Source organism: Mandrillus leucophaeus, unplaced genomic scaffold (genome assembly GCF_000951045.1).
Source record: "Mandrillus leucophaeus isolate KB7577 unplaced genomic scaffold, Mleu.le_1.0 Scaffold407, whole genome shotgun sequence".
In the NCBI taxonomy this organism is placed as follows: domain Eukaryota; kingdom Metazoa; phylum Chordata; class Mammalia; order Primates; family Cercopithecidae; genus Mandrillus; species Mandrillus leucophaeus.
This window is the reverse complement of record NW_012104332.1, coordinates 1,443,818-1,456,108: the sequence shown is the minus strand read 5'-3', so window position 1 is coordinate 1,456,108 and position 12,291 is coordinate 1,443,818. Positions and strand designations below refer to the sequence as shown.

Genomic DNA, 12,291 nt, shown 5'->3' with positions numbered 1-12,291 from the left:
ACTTATGACACAAAATCTTTGAACATATTTTACAAATTAGAGAAAAAGATTATTCCCATAGTTGAAAAGATAGCATGCTTTTTTCTTTTTTTTTTGAGGTGGAGTCTTGCTCTGTCGCCCAGGCTGGAGTACAGTGGTGCGATCTTGGCTGACTGCAACCTCCACCTCCCAGGTTCAAGCGATTCTCCTGCCTCAGCCTCCCAAGTTGCTGGGATTACAGGTGCCCATCACCATGCCTGGCTAATTTTTGTATTGTTTTCCTTGATCTCGATTCCCAAATTTTGCTTCTGTAGTTATTATTTCATTATACAGTTGTTGGGGTTTTGTTATTGTTTTGTAAGCAGCTATAAATGCTTTGTGGGAAGAGTCACAATACAGGTATATGTTTAAATACTTCACATGAAGATGCCTGAATATGCGTATGCATTTGTATTTGTGTTAGCAATCCTACCATTTACTTCTTGGTCATCTTGTGGCTCCTCCATGCAGTAAACCTGAAATGAATCAATGACATCATCCTTGTTCATGCTCCAATAAACTGCAATCGTTGTGCTGGTGGCAGAATTTGGTTCCTGAGGTTCTAATCTAGGAGGCTGTGGAACTGGAATATAAACAAGATTTATTGTAACTAATGCTGTTTTTATTAATTTGTTGGGCAAACGTTACTTATGCTTGTTGAAAAAAATTCAAACAATATAGAAATATATGGTATAAAAGTAGAAGGGCTTCCTTGTTCCCTCGAACTCCCAACCCCAATTATATTTTTTCATTTTTAAATTTTATTTATTTATTTATTTTTAAGACGGAGTCTCACTCTGTCATCCAGGCTGGAGTGCAGTGGTGCGATCTCAGCTCACCGCAACCTTTGCCTCCCAGGTTCAAGCGATTCTCCTGCCTCAGCCTCCCAAGTTGCTGGGATTACAGGTGCCCATCACCATGCCTGGCTAATTTTTGTATTTTTAGTAGAGACAGGGTTTTACCATCTTGGTTAGGATGGTCTCGAACTTCTGACCTGAGGTGAACTGCCCACCTCAGCCTCCCAAAGTGTTGGAATTACAGTCATGAGTCACTGCACCTGGCCAGTTTTCTTTTATTTTATTTTTTGAGATGCAGTCTTGCTCTATCACCCACGCTGGAGTGCGGTGGTGCAATCTCAGCTCACTGCGACCTCCGCCTCCCGGATTCAAGCGATAATTCTCCTGCCTCAGTCTCCTGAGTAGCTGGGATTACAGGCATGCACCATCACACCTGGCTAATTTTTGTATTTTTAGTAGAGGTGGGGTTTCACTATATTGGTCAGGCTGTTCTTGAACTCCTGGCCTCAAGGATTCCACCCACCTCAGCCTCCCAAAGTGCTGGGATTACAGGCGTGAGCCACCGTGGCAGCCATATTCTTTAGATGTAATTACTGTTGCAGTTGAATGTGTGTCCCTCCGCAATGTTTTCTATGCTTTTGTACATGTGCATATATGAGATACACACAGAAATAAACAAAAATGTATTACAAAATGGGATCACTTGAGAATACTCTTCTATAATCCTATAGTTGGAGCAATAAACTCATGTAGGTTAGAGGAGGCAACAACTGACTTGCTTATCCTTCAAAACAAAACACACACTTTGCTAGATGACTAAGGTTGTATCATTCTGTATCAATATAGATTCTATATTCACAACAGAGGCAAATGAAACCCTTTTAAGATATCATTGGTATGTCTTCTAGCCTGAAAAATACTTGCAAAAATAAAATATCAAAATACACTTTCTGAAATGACCATCCCATTTTGTCTTTCCAATATGGCTACGCCTATCAATTTTTAAATTATTAACTTTTTAAAAATTAAACAAAATATAAAAACTACAGAAAAAGTAGCCTACTGATTCAGCATACATTTTAGACATCTAGTATAACTCTGTTGTTCTGAATTTTACTGACAACAAAATCCTTGAATGTTTTCCTAGAAACTTGTAAAGTTCATGATTATGCATACAAACATTAATGGTATATGCAACGCCATAAATCAAGCTTCTATGCAATTCTCCCCCAAAACTTATGACACAAAATCTTTGAACATATTTTACAAATTAGAGAAAAAGATTATTCCCATAGTTGAAAAGATAGCATGCTTTTTTCTTTTTTTTTTTTGAGGTGGAGTCTTGCTCTGTCGCCCAGGCTGGAGTACAGTGGTGCGATCTTGGCTGACTGCAACCTCCACCTCCCAGGTTCAAGCAATCCTCCTGCCCCAGCCTCCCTGGTAGCTGGGATTACAGGAGCCCACCACCACGCCCAGCTCATTTTTTTTTGTATTTTTAGTAGAGACAGGGTTTCACCGTGTTGGCCAGGCTGGTCTTGAACTCCTTAACCTTAGGTGATCCGCTCGCCTCAGCCTCCCAAAGTGCTGGGATTACAGGCATGAGCTGCCGCGCCCAGCCCAATAGCATGTTTTTACATTTATTTTTTGCGGCTATTTTTTTCCAGTCAACAATTTCCTGAGAGATAAGTTTACTGAAATATTAATAATACGGGCCAAATTTTATGAGATTACTTTACTAAAAGTGGACACCAAAGGAAAAGAAAACTAAAGGTCAGTTCAGCAAGAAGGTAAAAATGAGAAAAACATAAATGGTTCTAAAGAATGTAACAAAAAGAGACAAACTGGGAAGATGCAATAGCAATAAAGAGCTGAAGAAACACACAGTTATGAAAAACGAGAAGCAGAAGGGGAGAAGGGTCAAGTTCATGGACTTCAGTGCAGAGTGGCTGGCCCAAGGTCAAACACCAGATCTGCCCCTGTGTTACCTTAGCCTCAGTTTCCCCATCTTTAAAATGAGAAAACATTTTAAAGCATTACCTCCCAGGAGCATTATAAGAAGCAAATAATATCTATCAAGTGCTTAGCAAAGTGGCTGACAGGTAACCAGCGCTAACATTCAGAAAGCAAAGGGGCCTTGGCAGGAGCATAGGAAACAGAGGGGCGAGGCAGGAAGCTCCTGAAGATGAGGGCTGAACGAGGGACCCACCATCTGGAAAGCCACAGAGGCCACAGAGGTAAGACCTGTGGAGCAAACTGCATGCTGAGGCAGAGGTCGCTGGTGAGAGCGCCTCCCCAGGGACTGATCACAGGTCAGAGACCCTCATACTGTCTTGGAATTTATTGCTTGTCTTCCCAGCAGGAAATGGATGTCACATTCTAAATGAGTCTGTCCAGATCAATGTAGTTCAGTAAATTTTCATGCTCCCCAGGTCTATAAAAGGACCAAGTGGAATGTTTCAACGATTGTCGATCATCTTTGAAGCAATATTTCAGAATTACTTGAGGCGTGAACAATGAAAATGCTCCCCCTTTTACCCTATGAATTATACATGGAGCTGTATCTGCTTTTTAAAAATGAAAACATCTTTCACATTTCTCTCTCTCTTTCTCGGGTAAATTAACAAACTTAAAAACTGATTAATTGATCCAAGAAAATCACTTAATTTTAAAGAAAAAGCAAAGTACGTAAGTTAGAAATTTTGTTTTAATGTGCTCCTTCCCCCAAAAGCATTAAAGTTAAAACACCTTTTTTCAGAAACAGGAAATACTTTTACTTTTCAAAGAATTCTAAAATGAAAAGGGAATAGGAATATTCCATAGATATAATCTAATAATAATGGCTGAATTTACAATTCTTATGTGATAGAACAACATCAGAGACCCGGAGTTTAGCAACTATGTTTACACTTTCACAGTAATAAACTTGAATAAGTGCGATGCCGGCCAGGCGCGGTGGCTCACGCCTATAATCCCAGCACTTTGGGAGGCCGAGCAGGGCAGATCACTGGAGGTCAGAGGTAGAAGACCAACCTGGCCAATGGAGCAAAACCCCATGTCTACTAAAAATACAACAATTAGCTGGGCATGGTGATGCGTGCCTGTAATCCCAGGTACTGGGGAGGCTGAGGCATAAGAATGGCTTGAACCTGGGAGGCGGAGGTTGCAGTGAGCCGAGATGGTGCCACTGCACTTCAGCCTGGGCGACAGAGTGAGACTCTGTCTGAAAAAAAACAAAAAAAGGTATGATACCAAAAAATACCAAAATGAAAGTTTAGGGCTTCATTATAAGAGGCTAAGGAATTGGGTAGAAGAATCACTCCTCTGCCTGATGAAATGTGCCCAAAAAGAGCCGCCACATTTGGGGAGTTAAGCATTAACCAAACTGGACTTCGGAATCTGTGGTCAGATACAGATTTCCACTCAACCTGGCCTTTGGAACGTCCTCAGGAGAACAGCATTATTCACAATAGCCAAAAAGTGGAAGCCACCCAAGTATCCACCAATGGATGAATAGATAATGTAAACGCTGTGTGTGCATACAATGGAATATAAGTCAGCCTTAAAGAGGAGAAGTTTCACACATTACAACATGGTAAGCCTTGAGGATATTACTCTAAGCTAAAGCCGTCACAAAAACAGAAATACCATATGATTCCACTTAGATGAGGTACTTAGAATAATCAAATTCACAGAAACAGAAAGTAAAATGGTGGCTGCCAGGAGCCAGGGGCAGGGGAGAATATGGAGAGTTAGTGTTTAATGGATATAGAGCTTCTGTTTTGCAAGATGAAGAGTTCTGGAGAGGATGGCAGTGATGGTTGTAACACAGTGTGAATGTCCTTAATGCCACTAAACTGTACAATTAAAAATGGGCAAGATGGTAAATTTTAAGTTATGTGTATTTTACCGCAATTAAAAAAAAACCCCAGGTGCCAGCATCCAGGAAGCCTAGATTCATGTTTGTTTATCCACTATCTGTTTCTCTCACCTTTCTCAGCAGCACTCTGCCTTTTCGCTGTGGGGCAGACTCTGAAGCCAAACTCCCCTGCCACACGCACCCCAACCGGTTGTGTTGTCTTGAAAATAGAACATTTTTCTATTCCTCTCTTTCCTCACCTTTCTTCACCTGTCAAATGGGAATAACAAAACCTACCTCCTTGGGTTGTGGTGAGATTAGATGATTTGATATGCTTAACGGTTCCCACAATGCCAGCCATTGTGTAAGCATGGAATAAATCGGATGGGCTGCTACTTCTCATTGGAAAACTCACATCCTTTTCTCATTACATCTGCTTAGTTTAGGTAGGGGGTCATCAGATCAACTTTTCAGGTAACAGGTGAGGACTTCCGAGAGGTGTCACAAAATGAACAAAAACTATTTAGCAGCAAGTCAACACCCTGGGCTCCAATTTTGTGAAACAGATGCACAAAGTAACATTTATGGCTCTGAGATCAGTCTCTCCATAAAAGGCTTCGAACCACAGGGACTGCCACTTGTACTTGCTGAGTTAATTGTTAACACTTTGTGACATTTTAACTCTGTGACCTCTAAAGTATATTAAATGTCCTCTCAATGCCCATTAAGTATTGAAAAGCATATCCTCCTAAATGAACAATGGCATATAATGAATCCCTTAAAAGCAAAAGACCAGCTCTGTTAATCAAACTTTCTTAGTTTGCAATCACTGCCCTAGTCTAATCCCTCTTAAAGACATTACAAGAAAACACTTTGTTTTGAGACATTTCTAGGGAAAATCCATTAAGATCAATGATCGAGTTTTTAATTTTATAAAGGGCTCGTGGAGTTTTGGGTTTTTGTGTGTTGTGTGGTGTTGTGTTGTTTCTGTCTTTTAGACATACAGTAGCCTTTTTAGTAGTTACTGAACTAAAACTCTTGATACAGGAATGAAAGTTAATCATCAATTTAAACACAACAGCCATCGTTTTTGTTTTTGTTTTTTGGGTTTTTTTTTTTTTTTTTTTTAAAGAAATGGGGATCTTACTATGTTGCCCAGGCTGGATTCGAACACCTAGGCTCAAGTGATCCTCCCGCCTCAGCCTCCCGAATGGCTGTAATCTTTGAGGTGATTTTGGAAGACGATAGCATCTTTTAAGGAGGACATCTGAGCACGTTGTACAGTAAGAAAAACTTGGTAATTTCACTGAAACATGGCAGCTTTGAAAAATCTAAATAAGTTTCATTGTCCTGTTTGTTAAAATAGCACATTAAAAAATATTGTGAAGAGCTGGCAGGATGCTTCTGACAGCTGAGTGGGAGGCTCCTGGCTACAGACCATGGTGCTGAGCTGATAGTTCTCTAAGCTCATCTGTTTAGTTTGAAAAAAGGGGAAAAGAACTGAATTGAAAAGGGGAAAACCACTCATAAAGAGAAATCTGTTTGACACATAGAAAAACATTTGACTTCTTTTTCTTCTATACCTGGCTGCTGGTATGAGGCAAACAACTCTCAAGAAGAGAGGGAGAGAAATCCTATTTTTAAATTAAAAAAAAAAAAAAAAAAGAGGAGACCCTTTGGTTCCATGGCTCCTTCCACCTCCTCAATCTCCAAGCAAGTCATAAAGCTTCAGATGGAAATGCACAGAAATGAGATGCTCGTCTCATGCTCAATTTCAGAGTCTAGCTGTAACATTTTACAACTAATACTTTTGTTTTTCCAGTTACATGTCTTTGCATGCAAAATCTTTTGTATATATCATTACACACAAAACAAACAAGCAAAAACTGCCATATTTCATCTAGGTAATTAATATATTAAAATGCTTACCAGCCACTTGTTTTAACATCTGGTCACTTCTTGCCGAGCTGTCATCATAATGTTCAAAAAGGGAAAACGCAGCAGGCATTTTCTCTAAAGAAGCAGTGCTCTCCATTGCAGAAAGCAACCTATCAGGGGAATAGAGCTCTACATAAGTCAAAAAATTATTAACATACGGAATGAAAGTGAAAAACAGTTTTTCAAAATGAAGCTGGTGTTGGTAGTGGTGGTTTGCATAAGGCAGGGCCTCTCACTCTATCCAAAAAAGGATTTAAAGCTTTAAAGTCTTGAAATATATGTCTAAAATCTATTCTTAGGCAACTGGTAATATTGGAAATTTCATTCCTATATCCTCTAGTTAGAAAAGATTCTATCAAGCAATACAGTCTTAAGTGTTTTACCTATAAAGTTGGTCCTAAAAATTACTTCATTTTAGTGATTATTTTCTTTATTTCCTAAAGGGAAAGGATTTATATCCAAAGCTTTTCATACCCACTGAGGTTTCAAAGGATAAAAAGGCTAAGAGCATATCCAGAAACTTATACACTGTAGATGTCTTTGTTCTCAAACCTCAATATTAAGCTTCAAATCATTTTTTCATTCAAAACATGTTTACCTACTATGTCCCAGGCATTGTGTTAGGTACTGGGGAAAGAGCAATGAGAGAGGATAAAGCCTACCATTCATAAAAGACTAAACAAACCACAGTTTATAAATCAACAGCTTTATGGACTCAACACCCTCATTAGTTGGAATGCCAACTGATGCTAAGTCTGAGTATTTGTATCCAGATGAAATGTGGATTTAAACAAACAGCGAGAAAAAGGTTAACTCTGAAGGGGAAAGAGGAAACAGAGAGTTTGCAAAAGAATTTATTTTTAGCATGAGAGGCCTCCAAGTAGATTAGCAGTTCTCCTCTGTTCATCTCTCTCACACAGGACTGGAATTCTCTTCCAGCAACTCAGTCGGCTGCAAGGAACTGCGTCGGCTTCATTTCCATGGACGTCTTGGTTTTCCCAGCAGACCCACTGCACTTGCTGTTGGAACTTTGTTCTCCCAGACACTTGCTCAGCTCCTTCCTTGACTTGAGATCTCTGTTCAAATGCCAGCTCCTCAGAGAGTACGCTACTAATACAGCCTTGCCTGCCCCCTTCATTCTTCACTAGGCTTTGTTTTACTTCCCCAGACTTATCACAGCCTCTTCGGTTTTTGTCTGTCTGCTTCACCAGAATAGCATTTATAGGCGGGAAAGGACTTTGTTTTGTTCCCTACTGTATTCTAATGCATTACTTGGCACATAGTGGGCATTTAATAAGCATATTTTGAATAAATAAGAGGCCAATAGTTTTGTGTGGGCGAGGATATCAGGATCTCAGGGATGGTGGATTTATGGTCAGCATGAAGGAAAAATATTATAAAACAAAACTGAATATTTAGAGTGACTTCTACACTTACTACTGTCGGAAACAATAAAATTCACTATCATTTGATTTAAGGGAGGTGGTTCCAGAGGGGCTTCAAAGAGGAGGTAACATTTGGGCTGGGTCTTAACGAGTGGGAGTTTCCTAGGCAGAAGAGAGAATAAGTAAGGGCGTTGCAGACAGAAGAAGGGCATGAACCCAGGCATGGAGATGTGGCCAAGTACAGCACGTTCGAGGGCCAGAGGGCACCGTGGGAATTGAGAAACACAGACGGTTAGGGATGAAATAGCAAAGTGCTTTGTGGCTTGACTATGAAGAGCCTTTCATACCCACTGACAGTTCAATTTTGTCTTTTAAGGCAGGGAGAGCCACAAAATTGTTATAAAAGGGAAATTTAGACGACTGTCTTGGCAAGTGTCTAAGGAAGGATCAGGGCAAGCAGAGGAGACAGGTCTGAGGTCAGGCGGGAGAACCCCACAGGGTCTAGATGAGGGAAGACAGCACCAGCCTAAATTAAGGCTGTGGAGATGGAGAGGGTGGAAATGATAGGCTCAGAATGAACAAAAATGGTGCCCCATACATGCACTAAGCCCTCTAAAAATACACATCACTGATGTGTATTAATGTAGGACATTTCGTAGCACAAAAGCTCTGATTGTAGGTACCACGAGCAAAATGTTCGAGTTTTCCCTTATGCACTGACCTATTCCAGTTTAACATCAGCATATGAAAAGGCAAGCAGACATCCTTTTAGAAGCAGGTCTTACAACGGTTGCAACTCCTTTTCATTATCATAACACAAAAGAGCAAAACGGAGAAAAAAATGAATCCCCTCAACAGAACAGCATTTTCTAAGTAAATGTGTTTTTCAAGATATGCAAATGTTGAGTCTAAATATGCTTGACAGCATTCCTTAATTTAAGCATTTTTAGTGTTGAGAAAAATCATTTAATATACAAGCACTGCCTTTAGAGATATAATGTGAAAGGCGGGAGAAAAAGTGGCAAGGTAAAATAAACTACAGCTGACTCTTGAGCAAGACGGGGTTTGGGGCACTGACTCTGCACAATTGAAAATCCATGTGTGCCGTCTGCCTCCCCAAAAACTTAACTACTAACAGCCTACTGTTGACTGGAAGCCTTATCAATAAGCCTTACCAATAACCTCAAGAGTTGATTAACACATATTTTGTATATGTATTATATACTATATTCTTAAAATCACATAAACTAGAGAAAAGAGTTCTTCAGAAAATCATAAGGAAGAGAAAATTCACCTACAGTACTGTACTGTATTTATTAATACCTTAAGTTTACATCATCTCTTTACAAGATGAATCACCTGAAATGGAAGGCAAAGGTGGCCATAGACCTCAATCTACTGAAAAGATCAAACAATTCAACTTCTTCTTGTAATGTCATGACTTTTCTCTGTTTCCTGGGAGGACATCCATGATCACTAGTGCCACTTCCTATGGGTATCATGGTGTTATTCAAGGTTTATGGTATTGCACTGAATATGATTTTTAAAAAAAATAGACAAGAACCTTAGGAGATCACTTTTTACTGCAATATGCAGTTTACTGGAGAGACTAACTGCTCATGGGGAGATGATTAGCGTGACACAGTGTTTTAAGCAGAGATTCACAACACTTGAGCTCATTACAAGAGCAACAGGAGGTGGTTACAAAATTATGAAAGTAGTATGGTAGTAGTATAGCTGTAGAAATTATTAGAGTAGTACAGTATTACTACAGTTAATTTTATGCAATTATGATTTAATACTGTATCTTTATGTTCGTTTACATTTTTTCCCAACTGCATATGGTGCTATGGACGGTGGTGTTCGTGTGCGTAAGTGTTGATGTTTTTAATTTTTATAATAGATTTGTGTATATTTTATGATAGTAAATGATAAAATAGACTAATATTTACATATATTTTATGTACTTGTGACACACCTAACATTTTCTTAATTTTTCAACATTTCTGGGCTATGAAGTTCATCTTTTAGTTTTTTTCAAATTGTCACATATGTCAAAAAACTTTTCCAATATATTTATTGAAAAAGATTCATATATAAGTGGACCTACACAGTCCAAACTCATGTTGTTCAAGGGCCAACTGTAGATAAGTAGCACTTCTTATAGAAAGGAACATCAGTAACATCAAGACTTTGAGACAGAAGTTTTCTTGAGGACATGGAAACCTTTTTAGTGATGGGGTCCAGCTTCATCAAGTGTGTGCATGTGTACATGCACGTCTGACAGTGCTTTCTTTAATTGTTCACCTTTCTTCACCAAATTCCAGAATTTTGTTGTCTTTTTTCTTTACAGAAAATAATGGTTCGCCCAAGTGTACTCTCCTTTAAGTGACAGGCAGCTTTAGCAAAAAATTAATTCACTGTCAACTGGACAATGAAATAGAAATTAATTAAAATGACACACAGATGAACACATTTAAGCACGAAGCCGAAGGAAGAAACAGTATTTACTATTAAGTGGATGTCAATTTAGATTTGCAATATTCTGATGGTTAGAAAGGTAAAAACATTCTATTGCATTTTTGCAACTTTTCACTCACCAAATTTTCTTACTGAGCAGTAACTTCTGTGAATAGATAAAATATAAGTAAGCAAATATGCATTTACACTGTCCGGTATAGATGGAATGGCACTGTAAATCTATGTACTTTTTGGATAAAAAGAAATGTCAATAATATTTAGAAAAAATATATAATTTTTTAAAAAATAAATGAAACTGGAGGTGGGCGGATCACTTGGCCTGAGGAGTTCAAGATCAGCCTGGGCAACATGACAAAACCCCATCTGTACTAAAAACACAAAAAATTAGCAGGGCACGGTGGAGTACACCTGTGGTCCCAGCTACTCAGGAGGATGAGGCGGGAGAATTGCTTGAACCTGGGAGGTGGAGGTTGCAGTGAGCCAAGATCGTGCCACTGCACTCCAGCCCAGGTGACAGAGCGAGACCCTGGCTCAAAAAAATATGGATGGATGGATAGATAGATAGATAGATAGATAGATAGATAGATAGATAGACAGACAGAAAAGATAGACTGGAAACTCAGAATAAGGCCTGGGTATCAGTTTCCAGACCTGACTGGTGTGTCTTAGACTCGTCTGTGGAAATTGGTAACAAGCAGATGCCTGGTCTCACTCTGGAAATTTTGACGTAGTGGATGTGGCGTGGGACCCGAGGATCTTTGGTTAAACAAATTGCACAGGTGATTTAGGCACAGCCAGTTTGGGGAACCACTGGGACAAAGGATAGATTGTATAAACCAGAACTTTCAACCCTGGCTGTGCATTAGAATCATCTCGGAAGCCTTAAAAATGCTCAGCTATACCCCAGAGCAGTTAAATCAGAATCTCAGAAGATTCAGGCATCAGCAATTTTAAAAGCTCCCTGTGGAATTCTATTCATAACAGAGCCACTGTTATAGAACACTTATTGATTAATGTCAATCCTAGTATACAAATTATTTTCAAAAACTAACTGGTAATATTCTGTTGAACAGAATTTGTTTTAGGTAAATAGGATTCATCTGTGTGATTTCAATTACCTAAAAAAATCATATTTCTAATCTAAATCCTTTTTTTTTTTTTTTTTTTTTTTTTGAGACGGAGTCTCGCTCTGTCGCCCAGGCTGGAGTGCAATGGCCAGATCTCAGCTCACTGCAAGCTCCGCCTCCCGGGTTTACGCCATTCTCCTGCCTCAGCCTCCCGGGTAGCTGGGACTACAGGCGCCCGCCACCTCGCCCAGCTAGTTTTTTGTAAATCCTTTTTTTATATTATAATACATTATAGATACAAATTTCTGATTTTATTCTATGCTGTATCACAATTTGAATTGGGATGGAAGTAAACTGAAGACGATATTTACAATTTAGAAATTTACATTTAAAATTACACTGAAAGGAGAAAACATTAGGCTCAAACCAGAAGGAAAGACCTCAGGTCTTGCTATGGGGCAGGAGGAAGAATGTGTCAGATCTGTCGGAGAATTTCAGTATGAGATGCTCCGAAAGACAAACATAAATCTGATGTCACATGTTTTTATAGACAACATGTTTTCTTGTTGAGTGTTTTGCTTTTGGAAAGAATGAAGAATTCTCTTAGATGAAGTGTTAAATACAACAACAAAACAAAACACAATCAAAAGAGGGAGATTCATTTAGGTTAGCTGAGCGGAAAGAGAAGAGAAATGCATGACTGTCTTTTGAAGAGAAAATGATAGAACAGTCCATTAAAATTACATAAA

At 39.1% G+C, this 12,291-nt stretch overlaps 1 protein-coding gene across 1 annotated transcript in view; it reads right to left on the bottom strand.

The window, feature by feature from the left end:
• Positions 1 to 12,291, bottom strand: part of CMYA5 (cardiomyopathy associated 5) — an 81,528-nt gene that overhangs the window by 4,508 nt on the left and 64,729 nt on the right. Inside the window, exons 6-7 of the mRNA XM_011992205.1 lie at positions 6,601 to 6,719; positions 452 to 601 (exon numbers count right to left, since the gene is read on the bottom strand). Coding sequence (XP_011847595.1) covers positions 452 to 601; positions 6,601 to 6,719 — 269 coding nt within the window. The remainder of the gene's footprint in view (positions 1 to 451; positions 602 to 6,600; positions 6,720 to 12,291) is intronic.